The sequence below is a fragment of the Molothrus ater genome, chromosome 11, assembly GCF_012460135.2.
Source record: "Molothrus ater isolate BHLD 08-10-18 breed brown headed cowbird chromosome 11, BPBGC_Mater_1.1, whole genome shotgun sequence".
Taxonomy (NCBI): Eukaryota; Metazoa; Chordata; class Aves; order Passeriformes; family Icteridae; genus Molothrus; species Molothrus ater.
The window spans coordinates 2338354-2361155 of NC_050488.2; the positions used below are offsets into that span (position 1 = coordinate 2338354).

The 22802-nt window shown below is 41.7% G+C and overlaps 1 protein-coding gene across 1 annotated transcript in view; it reads right to left on the minus strand.

Moving 5' to 3' along the window:
• SYN2 (synapsin II) overlaps positions 1-22802 on the minus strand; it is a 184610-nt gene that overhangs the window by 17779 nt on the left and 144029 nt on the right. The window contains exons 8-10 of the mRNA XM_036404701.2: positions 18994-19068; positions 15221-15323; positions 8582-8731 (exon numbers count right to left, since the gene is read on the minus strand). Of these exons, the coding sequence (XP_036260594.1) occupies positions 8582-8731; positions 15221-15323; positions 18994-19068 (328 nt within the window). The remainder of the gene's footprint in view (positions 1-8581; positions 8732-15220; positions 15324-18993; positions 19069-22802) is intronic.

The window sequence follows — 22802 nt, forward strand, 5'->3', positions numbered from 1 at the left end:
GTGAGGGTTGCTTATTATTTTTTTTTTTTTTTCTATGGAAAAATCAAGAAAAGTTGAAAATGAGCTGCTCTGGCTTTGGATTCTTCCATAATTTCTCTTGGTGCTTCTCCTTGTTTAAAGATTTTGACACACATGGTCTTTAGTGAAAATAAACCATGGCAGGGATTTCTGGGGAGAGGGGCAGAATTCCTGCAAGTTAAACATGGAGAAAAGCCAACCCCCTCTGCTTAACTGGGTATGATTTAAAGGTCAGAGAAATCAAACAAAAAAGTCAAGTGGAGACAGGGAATAATAATAATAAAAAAAAAAAGTAGAGAGGAAACACACCCACCATGTTGGGGAAAGGAAGGGAGAGCAAGGAAAAGCCTCCAAAAAAAAAGGAATTTTGTGAGGTTCAGCTTAAATAAACAATCAGAGAGTAAAAATAGATGAAAAATAAGATAAAATAATTATAAAATACCCAACAAAGGATGTTGTCTATGATAGTAATGACAGCACCAGGACAGAACAGAGGGGTCCAGCCTGGGCTGCCCTGTTTGTGTCTGGGGCAGCTTTTCCCTGCCCTGGGGCCATGGGCTCACTGCTGCCCTGGCTCTCTCTTGGAAAAGGATGGGCTTTGCTCTGGAATGGAATGAGGAGAATTCCTGCACTTTCCAAAAGAACTCCTATGGGACCAAAAAGCTGCTTCTCACAGAAGTCTACCAAGAACAGACAGGCCCCTCCATCCTGGTGGGCTCAGGGTTATTTTAAATCCCAAATATTTTCTTTTTCTTGAGGGGAGGGACCACGGAGTGTCAGAATTCCCAACACCACTGGAAGATTGGGAGATGATCAGGAGATCATCTGGTAGGAGGTAATAAAAAGTTAGGAAAATCATCACTTTGTTGTGTCAATGAAGACAAAAAGAGAATGTTCATGTTGTTATGTTTAACAGAAATGTGGAAAAGTATTGGTTAAGTATAATAATTGTTTTGTTTTTCAGTTTTATCAGTGCTTTGTGGCTTTCTGAATTAAAAAATCAGCACTAATGCTGAAGCACTGGATCCTACAGACAACTGAGATCATCCAAATCCTCCTGGGCCTGAAGCCTGACCCTGTCAGGGGCTTTTTCCTTTGGGATTCTCTTCTAACCAAGCTTTGTGGGCAAATTTTTATCTTACCAAGCTTTGTTGGCTTTTCTGCAGAAATCATTTATTTTTCCAGGTATACTGCTGGTGATAGGCATTCAATATAGAGTACTCAGAAATTAAAAAAAAAAAATCAGGGTACACCCAGAAAACTTCATTTAATTTGGTCAAATTTCTGTTAATGTCAGTGGAAATTTTGACCAAATAACCCAAAGCCTTTCATAGATGACCCTTAGTGTATTTTTCTATAATCTTAAGGCCATCAGATCCCTTCAGAAGGGCACCCTTGGTTATTTCTTGGCAAGTTGAACCAAGCTGAGCAGGATACCCCTTATCAGTGTTCTGATTAAATCACCCTCCTTTTATGGATACAATCACAGGTAAAATCCCAGAGTTTGTACAGATTTATCCCCAGTTATTTACCTGAGACTCAAACCCAGCTCTGAGCAGCTCCCTTGGCTCTCACTCCATCTGCTGGTGCAGGGGCTCAGGAAGGATTTGAAACCAATTATTTCCACTTTCACCATCAGTAAAATTCCTGCTCAGTTCTTTATGTGTTGTGTCCTTATCAATATTCAAGGGTTCAAGGTTTATTTTCCAGCATGAACTTTGTGGTTTTGATACATTTCAATACCTGCATGTGGAGTTCAAATGCTTAAAATAAATCAAACTTTGTTAATGAAACAGGGACTGTTTTGGATCCATGACCATCCCTCATGCAGCAGCTCCAGCTGGGTCCTGCCTCTCTTGGGCCCCTGTCCCTCTCATGCAGAACCTGCCCCAGCTGGGGTCGTGTTCAAAGGTGGACAAATAACCTCAGTGTAGGAAAAAAAACCCCTTCCATCACTTTGTACTTGTGATAAATAAATTTTACTGTGCCCTAAATGTGGCCTTTTACAAGGCTGTGGTGAGCTCAGGCTCCTACTTGTTTATTTTCTGCAGCTTTTCTTAATTCCCTGTGTTTATATTGGGACCTAAAGGAGTAACAGCTGTTCTTTTATTTTCACTAACATAAAAACTAAGAGTTTAAAACCCCCTTTTGATCAAAATAAGCACACAAGGATAAACATTTGTGTGTGTGTATATACACACACACACACACACAAATATATATATATACAGTTATTTATGTGCACATTAATGTAGCCAAATAAAATATATTCCATATTAAAAGAATAATAAAAAATAAGAAAGAAATGCATCACAGTAACATGATGAAAAATTTTCGAGTATGGAGCATTTTTGCGTTGTAAAATATACAGAAAAATAGATTTTAATGTGATAGAGCTTATGGAATAGGACGTAATACAGTGTAATAATAAAGAATAGATTTATTCTATTTATTCCCCAAGTCACATATTGCAGAAGAGAAGCCACAAGGTGTCGCTGGGATGCAAATAACCAAAATACTGCAGTGAGGGGGCACCACCTCCAGCAAACCCGACAGTTTTCAGAATGGCTTTTGACTGAAATAACCTTTGGAACGTGCTGCATTTCAGGCTGTGTGATTTCTGTGCCCCAGCAATATTTTTCTTTGCTCTTTGTGAGTTTTGATGCCAATGGTTTAGATTCTCTACCAATATGTTTAGGAAGGCATCCACAAGAACCCTGTAAATATTTTAATAAGAAATGTAATTTATCTTACCAAGGACTATGATTTAAAAGGATTTTTATGGACCAAAAGTCCTTTTGGACTCCATTTCCAAATAACTCCATGAGGGGATCATTCCCAATAAAATGTGGTCCCTTCAGCTAAGATCAAACCAAATAACTGCATTTTCTGGTCATCATAAAAACTGCAGTGACTGGAAGTAAATTGCTGCTCATCATAAGTATTTTCCTTTCAAAATCCCACTAAATCCAAGAGATGGAAGTGAAAGAGCTGTGGCTGATCCTATGGACATCCAGGAACAGGGAGTTTGCTGATGGATTGATTTTCTCTCTGGAATTCACATTTTGTTATTTACACTATGTCCACGTGTGGTTCAATTTTCTCTCTGCACATGGAACAATCAAACTGGATAAACTCCAGCATGGAAAGGGTCAGGGAATGGAGAATACACAGATTATAATTGGTTTATTAGCACTGGGCCACTCCTTCCTTTGACAGCACACAGAACCAGGATGTAGCTGGGAATGCTCTGCTCTCTTTGATGTCATCAGGCCATGGACATTGTGCCTCTGGAGCACAAATTCCTTCCTTCTTCCCTTCCATGAAGGAAATAAATCCCTTCTTCTTTCATGGGTAATGCAACAGGACTGAATGGACATTTCCCTACCAGGATTTCCCTCAGCTTCAGCTGCTCACACACCCATAAACATTTGCATTTATGGGGATTCTCAATGACAATGCCAATTTCTTTGCAGAATTTCCTCCAGCACAATTCACCTCAGGACCTGACAGGCAGCTCTGAGTTTGACCATTTTTATTTTTTTATCCACAAATGTAATGGTCAAGGAACCAGCCAGATCCTGCAAATCCAGAGCAGAGTCACGGGGTGGTTTAAGCTATTTTCTTGATTTTTAGGGAAAATTTGAAAGAGGGTTCTCTAAAGATCTGTCAAAAGTAGTCAAAGAGGTGAGAAAATATGGAAAATCCACAATTTTGTTGCCTGCAAATGGAGCAGGTTTGTTAATGGAAAACTTTTCAATTCATATTCCTAGATAAAGTTCCATTTTCAGCATGGTGTGGGGTAAAACAAATGATCATGATTTGAAAAATAGAAACAGCTTCATTTTGATGTTTTTTTTTTTTTTTACCACAACAGGTAGAATTTCTGAGAGTCCAAATCTCCTCCTGCCCAACTTCTCTGCCCTTTGTGCACCAGCAGAACTTGCTGCAGAGTCTGGGCAAGAGTTTGCAGATAAATAAACAAATAACATAGAAAACCTGTATTGAAGAAGTCTCCCCATTCAGATATCTCAGGTTTAATGGGTTAACAATCCCAGGCCTGCCCTGTGAGGTTTCCCTCTGGAATTTGCTCCCACTGGCACTGTGACAGGAGAGCTTTGCCAGAGCACTGCAGGGCCAACCATCCCCACAGGACTTGGCTGCCCAGTGCCAAACAAAGGCTGATTTTCCCAATCATTGATTTGTTTCCTGATGGATGCTTAATTGGAGTGGGGCTGATCACTGTGGGCATTTAGAAATTGAAGCATGTTTTTATGTACAGTCACCCAGTCTGGATTAAAATAGAAACACTTCTGAAACCCCCAGATAATAAAGAAATTCAGAACCTGGCACACCTGGAGCTGCATTATTGAGCACAGGCTGCTCATTTAAAAGCAGAAGCAGCAAAACTCAGCAGTTACTCTTTGATATCTCCAGTATTTTGGTTTCTACATGTGCACAGAGTTGATTTGGGATAAATTAGTGGCTTTGCATTTTGTGTCACCCATAGAAATGGGCAGTGTCCCCTGCCCTGCAGATGAACTGGCTGTTCCTCAAGAATGGGAAATAATTTCTTACATTAGGAAAGACTGTTCAAAAGTGAAAGGGGCAGCTTTGTTTTAACAGGCTGATTTTACTCTTAGCAAAACCCAGCTAAAAAAGGGCTGTCTGTGCATGAGGAGTTATCTGCTTTAAGTTCTACAAATGTGTTTCATGATTTTCCCCTAAAACTGGGAAGATTTGCAAATGGAATCTTCAGCAGAAAATCAGGTCCCCTTTTCCTACCATAAACTGGTAGAACAAGGCCAATTTTAAGAGTCTGATTAACTGAGAGGAGCACTAACAGATATGGCAAATATTCTGAAGGAATATCCCTGGTTTTCACAGCATTTTTTTTGTGCAATCCATAATGTAAGGGTAGGCTAAGGAAAAGAAGATTAATGTGGAATAACATCTTGTTGCCGTCAGTAAGGGCTGAATCCTTCAGGAATAACCTAAACTAAAAAGAGCCAACCAGAATTCCACCATCCCAGAATATTGTCTCTGCATTCACCCCAAAGTCTGGTTTTAGAGCAAAAACCCCTTCCCATGGACATGCTGAGTGACAGCAATGACTGAGGAATTTAAGACCCTTCTAAAGAAGCTCCTTGGATCCTGCTTTCATTCTGGACTCAGGTGGCAGTTTTTCTTTGGGGGTGATTGGGAATTTTATTTGCATCCAACCAACAGCCAGCTCCTTTGGATGACAGCAGTAACAGTGAACCCTGCTCCTCCCCTGGCTGCTCTGAAATCCAGGACAGCCTACCCAAGACCTTACATTTTCCCCCAAAATGTGAAATATCAAATGTGAATCTATTCATGTAACAGGCATGTCTGTTGCTACTTTAAATTTTGATTTGTGTTGCCTTGTATTGAGTGGATAACTCTAAATTTGCCTCTGCTTCATTTTAATACCTGTTGCTCCTAAAAGGAACTATTTTGGCAAAAGGTGATTTATTTTTTCCCCTTCTTTCCCTCTCAGTGCCCTTTTTACAATGGACTTGAGTCATGTTGGATGGAAACTTCTCCATTGTATGTGGTTCTGTGGCTGAAACAATTTTGTGCTTAGTTTCAAGTGGCTGCAGCATAAATAGAAGCCACACCACTTATTTTTTCATGTGGGATGGGGTATTTTTATATCTTAAAGCATGATGAGGTATTTGAAGAACAAATTAGTCACTCTGCCTCAAGAACTGGTCTGTCTGAGGTAGGCCACAAAACTGTTCTCAAATTGTTTACCTGGTGTGGAGCCTGCTGGGAGCAAAAATAGATCCTTGATTTAGGCTTGGTATTTAGCTATTTAGGCTTGGTAATTCCTGGCTTACAGTTTGGCTGGTTCTGGTCTTCAGCTGATGCCTGTGGAGTGAGGAGGTTCAGGGCAGCACCAAAACCCTTCACAGGTCATGGGCAGGGCGGATTTAGTTCCATTTCCCCCACAGCTTCTCTGCACAAACTTTTCTAGTTCCTCACCACCCTCATTCCAAAGAACTGATGTCTAATCTAAATATCTTTCTGCCTAAAGCCATCCCCCTGCCCCTCAGTCCTGGCAAAAAAAGGGATTTAGTGACCTTTTTTAAGTACAAAACCCCCAGGTCAGCATTTGTTACTGGCTTCTATTTAATCCCACCCAATTCCTTACCCACCGAGCAAATCCACACCTCTCCCAAATTTTCTGCTCTTTTACAAAACCACCACACTCCCCAAAGTTATTAAAAGGATCACTCCAATAAACCCCATGTTTTTAAAGCATGGAAATGGAAATGGAAACACAAAGGTGGTTCCTGGGAGCCAGCTGGACCAGGGGCAGAAATTCTTCCTCCACACACTTTAACTGTCAGGCCATGCAAATAAAAGAAGTGAAATGTGCATTTATTTGCAACCTTTGGCCCATGTCTTCTACTGTGCTGAACAGATTTCAGGAGCTTCCTAGATTTCTAAGGTATTCTCATGAATTGCAGCACATTTAAAAAAAAAGATTATAACCTCATTAATTTCTCACAAGAAAAGAATTATTCAGTATTAGTTTTGACATCTTCAGGGCAAGCATTTTCTATGACAGTGCTCCTTAGTATTTCCATGATATTTTATATATGGGACTGAAATGAAGCGGTACAGAGCCTGGTAGTTCCCTGAACTCACAGGTAGAAACAGAGCAATACTTGCACTTCTTGATTCTATCTGGAGACAATCTCTTTGAAATCTACCAAACTGATAAAATGTGTTGGTAAGCTCTCAAATCCTTGAGGTTCCAAATTCTTGGAGGAAATCTTTGTACTTAAAATGATGGACCAAGATGCTCTATTTTAACTGAATCTTCTACTGTGCTGAACATAATTCAAGAGCTTCCTAGATTTCTAAGGCATTTTCATGAATTGCAGCACATTAAACAAAGATTATTATAACCTCATTAATTTCTCACAAGAACAAGAATTATTCAATATTATTTTTGACATCCTCAGTAAAAGGGTTTATCTATGACAGTGCTCCTTAGTATTTCCATGCTATTTTATATGTGGGACTGAAATGAAGCGGTACAAAGCCCAGTAGTTCCCTGAACTCACAGGTAGAAACACAGCAATACTTGCACTTCTTGATTCTATCTGGAGACAATCTCTTTGAAATCTAACAAACTGATAAAATGTGTTGAAAAATTCCCAAATCCTTGAGGTTCCACAGGTGTCCAAAAAATTTTGTCCTTCAAATGATCGACCAAGATGCTCTATTTTAACTGAATCTTCTACTGTGCTGAACATATTTCAAGAGCTTCCTAGATTTCTAAGGCATTTTCATGAATTGCAGCACATTAAACAAAGATTATTATAACCTCAGTAATTTCTCACAAGAACAGGAATTCTTCAGTATTATTTTTGACATCCTCAGTAAAAGGGTTTATCTATGACAGTGCTCCTTAGTATTTCCATGATATTTTATATATGGGACTGAAAGGGAGCAGTACAAAGCCTGGTAATTCCCTGGACCCACAGGTAGAAACACAGCAATACTTGCACTTCTTGATTCTGTCTGGAGACAATCTTTTTGAAATATAACAAACTGATAAATTGTGTTGGTAAGCTCTCAAATCCTTGAGGTTCCACAGGCGTCTGAATTCTTGAAGGAAAACTTTGTACTTAAAACGATAGACCAAGATGCTCTATTTTAACTGAATCTTCTACTGTGCTCCACATATTTCAGGAGCTTCCTAGATTTCTAAGGTATTTTCATAAATTGCAGCACATTTAAAAAATCATTATAACCTCATTAATTTCTCACAAGAACAAGAATTATTCAATATTATTTTTGACATCTTCAGGGCAAGCATTTTCTATGACAGTGCTTCTCAGTATTTCCATGATATTTTATATATGGGACTGAAAGGGAGCAGTACAGAGCCTGGTAATTCCCTGAACTCACAGGTAGAAACAGAGCAATACTTGCACTTCTTGATTCTATCTGGAGACAATCTTTTTGAAATCTAAAAAACTGATAAAATGTGTTGGTAAACTCTCAAATCCTTGAGGTTCCAAATTCTTGGAGGAAATCTTTGTACTTAAAATGATCGACCAAGATGCTCTATTTTAACTGAATCTTCTACTCTGCTGAACATCATTCAAGAGCTTCCTAGATTTCTAAGGCATTTTCATGAATTGCAGCACATTAAACAAAGATTATAACCTCATTAATTTCTCACAAGAACAAGAATTATTCAGTATTATTTTTGACATCTTCAGGGCAAGCATTTTCTATGCCAGTGCTTCTCAGTATTTCCATGATATTTTATATATGGGACTGAAAGGGAACAGTACAGAGCCTGGTAATTCCCTGAACTCACAGGTAGAAACACAGCAATACTTGCACTTCTTGATTCTATCTGGAGACAATCTCTTTGAAATATAACAAACTGATAAATTGTGTTGGTAAGTTCCCAAATCTTTGAGCTTCCACAGGTGTCCAAAAAACTTTGTGCTTAAAATGGATAGAGCAAGATGCTGTATTGTAATTGAATTGAAATTTAATTTCATCCTACCTGAGGCTGCTGAGTGGCAGTGGGTCTCTGAGGAGATGGAATAGGAGTTTTGGACAGCATTTGGTTCATTTTGCTTACGACTAACTCAGTGATGTGCTGCCTGTCTTCAGCCTGGTGCTCCCCAATCAGGGGCATGGCACAGTCCATCACCTGCAAAACCAACAGGACATCAGTGCTGGGAGGGAAATCCTCCTCACCCACCCCTGCACGAGGGCAGACTGTGCATTTCCAGCAGTGCTTTTAGCAGAAGTACACAACAATTGCAGGCATTATGTGTTCTATCAGAAAATAAATGAGAGAATAGCAACTTTGCAATGCCTTCCCCTCCCCATCTTCCACAAAATGGGAGAAAAGAACCTTCCAGAAAAAGCTTCACTTCACACCTGGGCACACACCTTGGGAACAGGGAGAGGAAGCACAGGGCTGCTAAGGACAATGAGATTTCTCAGGCTGTGCAGTGATCTGCAGGAATTTCAGCTGAGCTTTCCTCCCTTCCCTGATTTTGGGGCTCATTCCACATCCAGGAGCTGAATTACCCCAGGGAAATGCAGAGTTAAGCTTGAGCTCCCTGGCACATTGTGGAGTTTTGCTAGGGAAATCTGGATCCAAATTGATTCATGAAAAACTTTAAAACTTTTCCAGTTTTTAAGGAATTACACTTTGTTATTATTGATAACCTTTTTAAAAAAAGTAGTGTGGCTGCAAAGAATAGGTAAGGATTTCTACAGAGAAAGCAGGATGGCAGAGAGGCAGATAAAAATGGGCACATTTCCATTCTAAACATGACAGGTTAATGGTGCTCTGTGGTTATTTATCACACCCATTCTGATGAATAAAACCAATACTGAATCCTCACACTTCAGTATTGGTTTTGGAAATATAATAACAATAACAAAGCTAAACAAAAACAACAAAGCAAAATAAACAAGCACTTGTTATTTCTCCAGAATATTTGTTATTTCTCCAGCATATTTGTTATTTCTCAGTGTATCCTCTTCTGCCACATCTGTGTTTGTTTCGGGGGAAATAAGAACATAACATAACCCCAGCTATTATTCACAAGGGCACTGGGCATTCCTGCTTAGAAAAATAATAGGATTTCATTCACTTTTGAGAAGCTGCAATCCTTTTTGCATGTCCGTGTCACCTGCAGTGCTGCACTCTGGTGTTTCCCACAGGTCTGGGTGGAAGAATTTTATCTGAGGGTGCACAGGGATCAGTCTGAAGAGCAGGAACACACCCACATTGTGTGGATCCCTCCTGAGCTGAAAGGGATTTAGAGGAAGCAAAACTCTTCTCAGTCCCCCAACCTCCCCAGAACATCTCCTTAATTACCAAAGAACAGAGTTTTGCCTTCCTTCTTTTAGGTTTTCAAGGGTTTTCTAGGAATTAGACACAGAAGTTGGGTGTTTAAAGGGATATTTGGATTTAAAAGAACATTGCACCTTGCAGTAGTTGGGAAGGATTTATTTATAAATAATATAAATTTTGAGCTTTTCAAACTATGATGAGAGCTATAGAAATTCTTCCTGAGTGACAAAGGGAGATTTTGTTCCAATAATGGGATTAGCTTGAAGTCCCAAATCGTTTCCATGATTCTTCTGTTTGTTCATTTACAAGATTCACTGGCATTGTTTGCTGGCAATCAAAATGCTGGCAATGCTTGTGCTGGGATTTTCACATTTAGGAGGTCTCTGAGCTTCCTCACAGCCAAAAGGCTTGAAAATAACCCCAGAGTAAACAATGCACAATAATTGAACTCCAGAACAAATGTTTCCTTAGAAATGAATGACTGGTTTTGACTGTAGTGCCACATCAACAGCAGAGAAGAGATGTTTAATAAGTACACTGAAAGGTTCTTTAAAGTTTACCATCTTTTTGAACAACCATAGTTTTAAGTAGAACATGCCAATGTTTTCCGTTAATTGGGAGAAGAGCTGACCAACCAATAAGAGTTGATATTTCTGGAGGGGTAAAATGTAACCTTGCAGGTTGAGTGGCCCTTTAATATTTATTTCTGCTCGCTTACTGCTATTTTAAAAATTGTATAACCACGTTAAAAATCCACTTGGTATCCTGAGCTGTTCCTTGTGAGAGGAATTTGCTTGGTGCCAGGACTGTGAAGTGTTAATGATGACTGAATGTAGAATGTTTTGGTGTGAAGGGCATTGGATGTTTGGTTCTTCACTGCAAACCATCTGATTTTCAGAGCAGGAGTGATGTGTGGGCTCTAAAAATCTCTTTTAATGAGAGCTATTTATAAAAATGTGCACCATAGGGTGCAGATGAACCCCCCTCTTACCCAACATCAGTTAAAAGTTTCACGAGCAAAAAACTCTCCCATTGTTTACCATGCACTTGCATTAAAACAATTACTTGGAATGACTGTGAAATAAATTATCTCCAATAGATCCTGCCAAAGGATTAGGCAGGATTAAGATCTGGGGGATTGGGTTTGGACTGAATTTCTGCTCTCAAGTACTTCTACAACTGCAAGTTCACACACCAGCTTCCTTTAGGAGGTACTGCCATGGAGTGCAGCAGAACTGGTGGGAAAAGTGAAAATAAGGAGCCTTGAGGTGTCAGATCTTTGTGGCCACTCCAGCAGAGAAGTTGTTACACTCAGAAGCTGCTACACTCCTTGAATGAAGAATTTTCAGGCATAGTCACAAACTGAGGCAGATTCAAACAGATTTGGCATTAAAACCAGGACCATTTGCCCTTACCAGCCTATCACTTGGAGAGGTTCTGACCTTGTTAAAATCCTTGGGTTTGTTGCCACAGAGGCAGAAATATTGTTGGCCAAAGATGTGGCAACAGAGCCCCTCTGGCACTCCCTGGCAGAGCAGCTGAGATCCAGGTGGATGCTTTATCTGGTGATTTTTAGTGTATTTTCTTTTGCTTTCACAGAATACAGTCAATTTTCTTTCCTGGTACAAGAGTTAATGACAACTGTTTTATATTTTGATTTTATATAAATGTATCTTAAGAATATTTTGGGCAACACCAACAGATTTTAAATCCTATGAGTGACTACAGGAATGTCAGGCTGGCATTTTTCCCCCTCAGAAGATTTGACAAAGTTTAAACATACACAAAGCTCCCTGTTTATAAATAGTCTATTTACAGCCTGTGCTAGATTTAAAATCTCATTTAAACCCAGCCAGTTTTTAGTTCAGCATATAGTTCAGCTATTTAAAATATTGGAGTTTCCCACTAAGAGGATTTCACAGAAAAAAAAGGACATCTGTAATTTATAAAATCAAATACATTCCTTTTGCAGATGCCAGTAAAAACATGGGTCACTATGAATTACAGTCCCTTAATTCATATCTCTGTGAACTTGCATTTTTATATCAATGTATTTTCATTTCAGTAGTCAGTTCCTTGGGATGAATTTCTCTTATCACCCAGGGACTGACTGTAAATATTAGTGGGAAAGGTGAATAGCTAAAATTTGGGGTACAAGACTGAGATTGGCCACCCAAAGAAGAGAAATTCTGTAATTAGGAGGGGAAATGGGAGGGGATTTCTAAAGGAGCCAGAGCAATTATAAAATATCAGTAATTGCAAAGTGATCATGGTGTTTGGGGGAGAAATTCCCACACCCAGCTCTGCTGCTCACCCCTAAGGATTGGGATGTGCTGGGCAGAGGTTTGGGAAGGGCTGGGAAAGGCAGAGCTGGGGAGGTGAAAGGAAGGGCAAAGGTAAAGAATGCTGTGGATAAAGTGGGGAAAAGGCATTTCCCAGGATGCTGAAATACAAGAGGAACATGATGGAGCAGCAGCCAGGGGGCTGTCAGTCAGTCAGTCTGGCAGGACAGATGGACCTCCTGAGGGAAAAGCTCAGGAATTCCAGGAGGAAACAGGAGAAATGGTAAGTACAGGGGAAGGGGGAGTTCAATCAGGGTGATTTTGAAGGTCCATGCTTGGCAGAGTGAGAAATGGGCAAAACCATTCCCTTTGATGGGTGAGTACAGCAATGTTCCAGAGCAGAAATTACGAGAGACTTCTGAGTTTATCAGTGATTACAGTGGGATTTCACTCCCTCCCTGAGCTGAGCAGAGGAATTCTGTCCTGCATGGGAGCACAGGAGAAGTAGCTGAGCTTCTGAGGAATTCGAGGCCGAGAGCAGAACTTTCCATACAATTGTGCACAAACGCTGTTTGTTCGTTTCCTCCGTTGGTTTTCAGTGGAAGTTTTCTTCTTGAAATCCTTTCTAAGTCAAAAACACCACTTGGGAGCTAATTTTAACTTAGCTCAGGGCAAAGTGAAGCAAGTGGGAAAGACACCTGCAGCAGCCCATTCAATCTAAAACAAAATTTGGGAGACTTCTGGGAGGCCACTCTGAAGGATTCTCTTACATTTGTTCTCTTTTACTGCTCTCATCACCACTCTGAGCTTTTATTTACTTTCCCAGAGCTTTGCTTTTCCAAGAATGAAACAGGAAAGATAATATTCAGTGGGATCAGAAATACAAACAATGCTCTGCTCCTTCTAGTACTGAAACCTCAGAAGTGTTAATTTTAAAAGGGGGAAAGTCCTTATATTTAAGAAGTTAAAAGTTTAAGGGACCTTGATTTGATGTCTCATCAGGAAGAAGAGGGGAGGCAGTTAAATTGCTGCATGTTGCAGTGATGTGTTAATAAAAATCCTGTTTCTACAGCTTGTCTGATGCTTGGCAGCTGAGAATTCCCATTGAGGGGGAAAGAGCAGACACCAAATGAAGAGATGAGGCTGTGACACAGAATCATAACTTGGCCCTCATCCTGATCAACCTGACAGCCCCTCTGCTTAGCTGAGCCATCCTTTCATTAGTTCATTCCTCCCTAGGAGGAGTTGGGAGCCAGGTCCTTGGAGTAGGACAGGAAAAACCACTGTGCTCCTCTGGAGAAGGCAGTTTTGTCCAGGGAACCACACCAGGTTTAGAAAAGGCAAAAATCTCTTACATCCCTCACCTACAAATCTGCAAAGAGCCCAAACGTTCACAGAACAGCACAGGTGGTTTTGGGCTTGAATAATATCACTTCAGCATTTTGTCCTCTTCAGCAAAACTGGAGATGACAGTTTTCTGGAGAGCAGGAAACTGGTCTGGATATCTGAAGAAAACTTGGGTGGAATTCTCTCCTAATTCCCATTCTCTCCCAGGGTGGGTGACACACACCTGTGTCCTCCTCCTGGAGGTGACACTGGCTGAATGTGCCAAGTGAAAATCAGCAAGAACAAATCTGCCAACGTTATTTCACCCATTAGGGAATCTGTGTGTTCCTTGTCAGGTGAGCTCTGCAGGATCAAGATGTCAGTGGTACCCAAATCCTCATTTTTTCCTAGTTTTTTTACTTGTTTTTTACCTATTTTTTTCCTAAACTTTTCCTCATTTTTTCCTCATTTTTTCCTTGTTTTCTCCTCATTTTTTCCTGGAGCTGCAGCCCAGGATTTCTGGACTCTCTGTCCTGCTCAGCTCTCTCGAGTGCATCATGCACGTGCCAGCCTCAGTAACTTTTATTTTCCCATTCTGAAAGGACACAAAAGGAGAAAATTCTCCCTATCTTGGTGCAGACAGCTTCCCCCTCTTCATTGTAAAAATTGCAGTGTAAGAACTGTTGATATCCTAATTTTTCCAGATGTTCTGGTGGATGTGAACCTTGCAAACAGCACCACAAATCAATGTCTTTTATAGATTCTAAACATCCTTGCTGATGAGCATTCCCATCTCCAGGACAATTCAGCTGATTCCAGACAACAGCAGGAATTACACACTTCCACCCACTCTTTTTTCTTTCTTTTTAATTGCACGGTCTAGTCTGCACCCTGATTAAAATGCTCTGCAGCTCTGAGAATTCTGGGGTTTGGAAATTATGTCTGCCTCTGGCATGGAAAATCAGGGGATTTGTTGAGTAGCAGTCTCAGTCCATTACAGAATTTGCAGGGGTTATTTCATTTTTTAAAAGCTTGCCCTTTTTGCTTTATCAACCTTTTTTGGAGTGAGGAGATTCTGGAGATCCTTGCCCACCTACTAAATAAAATTCTAGGAACGTGGAAGGTGCTGAAGAAATTGTGACAGGAAAGTGATGGTAACTTGTTTTATGGCTACACAAAATGATATTTCTCCATAAAAAAACCTCAAAGGAAATGAAAAACTTCAACTTTTCAAAATTACCTACAGCAGAAACTTCTGATTCACAAGGATTTAGATCTTCAGGGCAATATTTAGGCTACAAAAAAAAGTAAAGTTGTTTCCACTTCATCCTTAATCTCCCTTTCCAGGGCAAGGTATAATTTTGTTGGGGTTCCCTTGGGATGGTGCTATCTATAAACCTTCCTGGAAAAGCTACTGAGGCTGCTCAGGAAAGAAATCATCAGGGTTGGCAAAATGTGCCATCCACATTTGGCTTTGTTTTGCAGTTTGTGTACATTTCCTCCAACACCAAAAGACATTCCCATCCATAGGGTTACATTTTCCAGCAAGTTTTGCCACTAATTTGGACCTGTGGCTTTGTAGCATGATTGAAACAGTGCTCAAAAATACACAGCCTTGCCTGAAACACAAATAAGCCAATGCCCAGCTATCAGAAAGGTTCTTTCCTTGCCTGTTTGTAATATGTAAAGGCAGATATCAAAAAAAAGCAGGATTTCTTACCTCAAAAATATAATCTTTTCCATCCTTCCCATGTACAGCTTTAACAGCACAGATGTCCAAGCCACCAAATATTTCAGAACAGGTGTCAACCCAAAGCTTGTACCTGTTTCACAAAAATAATTTGCTCTGTGAGTGTCTCATCAGGCTCTTGACTTTCTAGAGGCTCACCTAATAATGTATTCAATATTACATTCACCCTAAATTCAGAATTTTCACTACATTGGATGGGTCTGGCTCCTGTATCAGGAAAATGAATGAGAAGGCTCCATCCTAGATTTTGGCCCAACTGTTTTCTAAAGGAACCAGGCTGGTTTTATTGTTACAGCACTGAGCAAAAGGAGAAACCCAGGCAGGAAAACCCTTCAGGTGATGCAGAAGGACATGACAAAAATATGACATTATGGGGTAGTGGAACATGCAGACAAGGGTTATGTTCTTCATGTTGGGTTACAGACAGCTACAGCACAATTCAAGTGGAATTTAAAGAATTCCAAGGAATTCTACAACTCCTAAAAAGGCAATTTCATACAGAGTTGGGCACAAAAATTCTTCATTTTGTTTTGTAATGTCAGAGTAAGAGACTGAGGGTGGACTCTTCACCCATCCTACCAGCAGCAATATGATTTATTTTCATTTTTTCTCCATGAATAGAGCCATTATCTGACCAACAAGGGGATGGGGAGGGATTTATTCAGAAGAAGAGTGAGGCAATTCCTGTAATTCCTGTAGCACAAGCTCTGAGGGCCCAAAGGCACTGGGAATGTTCAGTGACTCCACAGGCCCGGGCTGGGAGGAAATGATCCTGGAATGATGCAGGGCGATGTCACCAACTGAAGGGCATGATTGGCTAAAAAACCCCATTTTTAAAGCATTCATTGATCATGAATTTTCCTCTTAGCTCACTGTTGAGTCTAAAGCAGAGCGATTTCCTCTTCCAGCCCCTCTCCTGCTCCAGCCCTGATGATGGATTTGCCACCTCATAGTATTTTCCACAGGAAAAAAAAACCCTGCTGTAATAAACAAAGCATTTGATTTCATTGTGGGATCAAAGGAAATTCCTTGCTGGGCTGAGAGTCTGATTCATGTATAAATATCTTCAGTAACAGCATCCTTTCCAAGTAAACTTATTGAGTCACATTCTTTATGTTTTCTTATATCAAATCTGTTCCAATGGAAAAGTTTTACTTTTAAGCAGAATACAAAGAAATTGATTTGAAAAGATCCTGATGGTAATATCTTAGCAATGAAAATAATTTTTTTTTCCTGTGAGAAACGTGGTTTTTGTCCAATATAAGAGGGTTTTTTGGATGCCTGACAATTTCAACATCTGTAGATGCACTGGCTGACTGGACTTTTTGCATGCACTTGCTTAGAAATAATTTATTCTTTTTTGGCTGTAAAATATTGTGTATCTTAGAAAGTCACAGGGACAACAAAACTTGTCTTGAACAGTAAATATCTGGACTTGAATTGGAAACAAAACCGAGGACATTTTCTCTAAAACGCTGCAACATCAATCAGATTTCTGAAAGTATATTTAATAGCCCATCTTCTGCCAACAAACACAGAGCTGGAAAAATCCATTTGGAAAGAGAGGTTTTGGATGGAGCAGCCTGGAGTGTTTGAAACCCAAGGCTTGCACAGTAGGTTTGACAAAAGGTCATGGGCCCTCTTTTCCCAGAGCCAGCAGCAATAAAGGAGAAAGATAAAGAATAAAGATAAAGGATAAAGATAAAGGATTGCTCCCAGGGGGCAATACCAGGTGTGCCAGGGGAGGTGGGCACAGCTGGCACAGCTCTCTGGGCAGCAGGAGCTCTGGAAATGAGGGGGTAAATGAGGAATTGTGACCCCTCTCCCTGTCCCTTCCTGCCCCTCTCTTCTTTCTTCTCTGAATTTCTCCCCTGAGGTTTGTGTCCAGCCAACAATGCCCACCAGGCAGTGCTTCCAAGGCACTTCCTGCCCATCCATATTAAACCCCAAATGCAGCAGATCTGATGGGGTTTGCTGTGCTCTGAGCCTGCTGCAGCCCTCAGAAAAGTCTCTTTTCCCCCTGTGTGCCCTGCTCTGCTGAGAGCACTCCCAGAGGAGCAGGGCTCTGCCTCACCCCCCTTTCTCTCAGGGATCACATCCACCTTTCCCATGCTTTTGGCCCCACCAGCACAAAGGAAGGTTGGTTTTTGTAAAGGATAAAGATAAAGGATTGCTCCCAGGGGGCAATACCAGGTGTGCCAGGGGAGGTGGGCACAGCTGGCACAGCTCTCTGGGCAGCAGGAGCTTTGGAACAGGGGGAAATGAGGAATGAATTGTGACCCCTCTCCCTCTCTCTCAGGGAACACATCCACCTTTCCCATGCTTTTGGCCCCAGCAGCTGAAGGAAGTTTGGTTTTGTTGGCCGGTGTGTTAATGGGAAAATCCCCATTCTGCTCTAATTGACTCCACAGAAAAACAGGGAGCAGGAGCAGAGCTCAGGGAGCATTTCCAGCATTCCCAGCAGGAGCAGGGCCAGGGGAGCATTTCCCATCCCTGGCACTGCTTTCCTGGGGGCACAAGTGGAGGTTGTGTGTTCCAGCAGCCCACGGGCTGTAATTACACAGCCCAGAGCTCACGGTGCCTCCCCTCCAGGAACACACAACTTTCTGCAGGGAGGTGGGAGGGAATGAGAAAGAGAAAATGATGTGGCTGCAGGCCATGCCCAGAGGGGAGATCACTGAGGACACAGTCTAGACAGGGCATGGACAGCAGGGAGCTGGAATTCCCGTCTTTCTTTCTTGTTTTCACCTTTCCAGGGCAGGCAATGATTCTGTTTCTGTGTCTCCCTCAGCTCGTAAGAGGCACCAAGTTGTAGGTTCCAGGCATTAAAAAAAAGCCCCAAACAAACAACCCCACAAGCCAGGACTACTGTTGAACTTTAAAATACCTTTTAAATTCCACTTTCACTGCACAGAGTTTATTTCAGCTTCCACTAGTGGCAGCCTTTGGAGAAGCTGAACAGCAGAAAATCCACAGCCATTCAAAAGCCTCTGAGATTTTGTTTTGCAGGGAAAAGAGGTTTATGGGTTGTAGAGCAAATGAGGGGGAATGAGAAAAGAGTTCTGAGCTTCAAAGTGCTGCTGCATGAATGTTTTCAACTGGACTGCAGGAATTATCCAGGATAAGAATGGGAAAGAAAAGGAAAAGAACAGTAAACCAAAGTACAGAGCTGGAATGATGGCACAGGGGAAATAAAGCTTCAGTGTATCCCAGCAACAGGGGAAAAAGCCTCACAGTGCACTTCAGTGGAAATTTATAAAATGAAAAGTAAGGAGTTTGGGATTGAAAGTAGAAAAGAGAAATGGGATTTCAATAGGCAAAGTGCAGACTGGAGTGCTTGGTTAGGTAGGAGGATGGTAGGATGTAGTAGGAGGAAAGTTTACAAGAGGTGTGAGACTGGTGGGTAAGAGAGGGCAAATGAACCAGGAGAAATCACTGACAGGTTAATCTGTGAAATTCAGTTTTTTGAAGGGAATTCCAGACATTTTGTAGGAGCAGATGTGGATGTAGGAGCCCAGGGGCTCATGTAGCCCCCAAGGCTGTGAGTGTGGGTGGGTAACTCTGAAGCCACGTGGAGCTCCTGCCTCTGCTCTTTCCCCTGACTGAGAGATTCCTTTCCCCCAAATGAACACAATGCATGCACTTACTGTGACCTGTGTGCCAACAATGGCACTCTATAAAAATCCACTTCAAATAAAACTCTGTTAATTTTTTAATTACCTTTGACACGAGACTCCACTTACTTATCTGACATAGCAATTTGTTCCAGCATGGCAGAGCCCGTGTTTGTCTTCCAGTTCCCAGATATGGAAGTTCTCCTGAAAGGGGGAAAACATTACAAAGGCAGCCAGTGGTTTCACATTGCCATCATCAAATGCCTCTGCTTTTCCCATGAGTGCAGCAGCAGTGTTGACACCTTTCCCCCAGCTGGCAGCTCATAACAGAGCATCTGAACCATGAGGGGTTGTAAGAGCATTGTCAGGAACACACTTTGTACTGGAGGTACAAAGAATGGCTGGGAAATTTCTGTTCCCCATTTATTTATTTAAGTTGTTTTCTAAAAACCCAGCCTGCTTTGATGAAGGGGCAGTGTTAGAAACGAGCTGGTGCCAGCTACAAAGGCACTGAATTATCTGTAACACGCTGGCACTGCAAAGGTAAATGTCAAGAAGCTTCAGCTTCTCCTTTCAAACCCACCCCACTGTGTCCCAACACTCAAAAAGCAACACATTGATGTTTCTAACACCTCTGAAGTGATTCAGGTGTGTTTTGGAGGTGGATTTTGGTTCCTCCTCCAGTGTTCACTCTTTGCTATTTACTGATATAACCTAAACACTCTGTGTCAGTTCACCTTCTTGTATTTAACCTCTAAGAAAGAAAAAAATCCATGTGAAGGTTTTTTCCCTCTCAAACCTTAGGAGTGCTCCCAGGGCTGGGAAGATTACTGCTTTGTGAAAGCCAAATGCTGTACTGGGAACAGGCTATGCATACAAGTTATGAAGTGTTTCCAGTTAGGAAAATCAAGGGAACATCTGCAATGCATTAAAAGTGGATCAGGCAGCAGCCAGAGCTCCCTCTCCATTTCCCATTAAGTTAATTACGAGGGTCAGTAGCAATTGTGGGGGAATGTTGACTTTTCTCTGAGACCCTCATAAAATTTAAAGTTCTTCTGTGATGCCATGTCCTGTGTTGTGGAGAGAAAAGAGAGATGGGAAGGGGAAGGGGAAGGGGAAGGGGAGAGGAGAGAAGAGAAGAGAAGAGAAGAGAAGAGAAGAGAAGAGAAGAGAAGAGAAGAGAAGAGAAGAGAAGAGAAGAGAAGAGAAGAGAAGAGAAGAGAAGAGAAGAGAAGAGAAGAGAAGAGAAGAGAAGAGAAGAGAAGAGAAGAGAAGGAAACCTTACCCAGCAGAGAGGTTGTGTTGTGATTTCTGCTCAGTTTTTAAGGTATATACATGTGCCTGCTTAAAAATGAATAATTTTAGGCTCATTACTACTCCATACAGACATTTGGCATCAGAGAGAAAATCCCACAAATCACAGTTCGATCCTCTTGCAGATTTCTCATGGGAATTCATCAGAATGCACCCTTTTAGGTGTCTTTTAGGTAGGAAGATATGACAAAATCAAGGGAAATAGTTATCCTGAAGGCTTTTAGCCAGTATTTAGCTCAAGATGCTCAGCTGCAGTGATGGAATCCCAGCACCACCGACTAGAGAGGCAGAGATGGCCAGATTTAAGCCCTATTTTCCCTCCACACTGAGAAAAGCTCCTGTGGAAGTCTCCAAGTGGGCGCTTGGCTGGCTGTGAGGATGCTGCAGGGGTCAGAGCAGGGCTGGGGAGTGCTGTGGGCACAGAATTCACTGGTGGGATCTCAGGAGATTGTGGGTTTGACACAGATGAACTCCAGAATGAGAGATCATGGTGAACTGATCCAAAACTACCCACCCAGACACCCTAAGCCCTAGAGATGATTTCTGTAATTATATATATGAAACATGTAGGTTTCCCACCCTTCTTCACTTCTGATAATTGCCAGGAGCCTTTCACATCATCATTTCCTCCTCTTTAACCAAACACTGAACAATAAATAAAACAACTCCTACACCTTTAAGTGCTTTACACTAAGGCTTAACATGTTTGTACTCAATTTGGTCTTTGCAAGAAGGAAGAACTGTTTTAGAATTGCTAAACAATTCATAGTAACTTGAGCTTCCCCTTTTCCAACACCTTCCTGCTTTATTTAGTAGCATTTGCAGTATCCAATCCAAATTGCTGGGACAGGGACTTATCATCAGAAAAATATGTGGAAATGTCTGCCTACTATTCTTGGGTAGGCAGCCTGCTCTGTGGTTTGATCCTCCAGCACTATTCCTTTGCTTGATGTGCTTTGCTTTTGGTTTATTGACCTTTTGATCAAAGAACTCTAAGCCTTGGCCTCACAGTCCTGCTTTTGGAGGGGAGATTTAGATACAGAGCTTTTGTACTTCTGTTTTTCTACATGGTGTGTGACCCTTTTAAACTGGATTTCCTTGAAGTCAGCTGAACGCTGCCCGGGTGCCCAGGGCAGTTAAGTGTGTGTCACACAGCCTCCAGAGGGGCTGTGGTATTTACAGGGATCCAATCCTGCTTTTTTGGCCATAATCTCTACTGACAGACGATAAGCACCAGTGTTTGGTGACTCATGGATCCACTTAAACCACAATTTCCCACAGAATTATAAACCCGAGGCTCTTAATAACTCTCTTTAAACTACAAAAACAAATGTTCAGCTGGTATTTTTTGTGGTGGCTCTCTAAGTGCTCTGTTCCTGTGTCACAGAGCAAAATGAGAACCAGCTGTAGAACAATATTCTACTGACATCATGTATATGTATGTGCACATGAAGAATTCTTCAGACATTTGGTAAATCTTCTCCTTTCCACGCTGCTTTGTAATAACGAGTCCGTATTTCATTTTGGGGTGTGATTTAAGTGCATGAAAGAATCTGGAGAAAAAAAAATGATCACTAGGCTTTTAGCATTTGGATGAACCCAGAGTTTCTGAGCAGAAACTTAAAAATAAATAAAAAAGTAGGAGGAACAGGCTGTCATTTTAACTTATTTTTGCTGTCCCTTAGGCCAACTGCTTCTTCTGCAGACAAGAAACATTTATGTTTCAGAATGATAAATTTACCGTGGTTGACTCTTCCAAAATTATTCCTGATGCCGAACAGCATTTAAATTTCAAGTCAAAAGGGGAAAGAAAAAGTGGGGCTCTCTTCTCCAAAATGCTGTGGTTCAATTTCTATCACAGGGGATGAGCCCAGTATTGCATCTGGTACCTGGCCATGCATTGGAGCCAGCAAGTGCTGGGCCTTATCCCTTTCCCATTCACACTAAAGTGGGAAAAATCAGCTCTGTTTGTTTGGGAAGGGGAAAGATGGGCAGCAAAACACAAGGAATCTGCCTGTCAAAGCACTGACAGGAGAGGAAAGAGAGGAAAGAGAGGAAAGAAAGCCCCATGCAGGCCTGCAGTGGCTTGGGAAGGTGTGTGGGGAGAAGAGGGCTGGGACTGGGAGCAGGGCCAGAGCCAGGCTGGGAATGGCTCTGAGGAGGATTCAAGGGCTGAGGGACATCCTGGGGACATCCCAGGAATGGGAACAGCTCTGCAATGAGGGGACAGGACAGAGGGACAGGAAGGTTGGAGCAGGCTGGGAAAACAGCAGGACTGGAGCACGGCATGGCCCAGACAGGGGGTCAGAGGGGACATTGATGGTGCTGCCAGAAAAAGTAGAATGGGATCCTCAGAGAGGGGAAAATCAGGTCTGGAGCAGCAGTGTGAGAAAAACACACAGAACTGGAAGGAGCCCTCCTGGGAAAGCTGGGGGGTAAAAGCTGAAGCATCTGCTTGAGGTTCTGGAGCCTGCAGGGAGAGGTGGAGAAGGCCCAACACACCTGAGTTCCACAGGGAGCTGAAATCACAGTCCTGTATCACCAAACCACTGAATGTTCCAGAAACTTTTGCATCCTCATGAGCTGTTTGGGTGTCCTGCCTTGGTCACTGCACAACGCACATG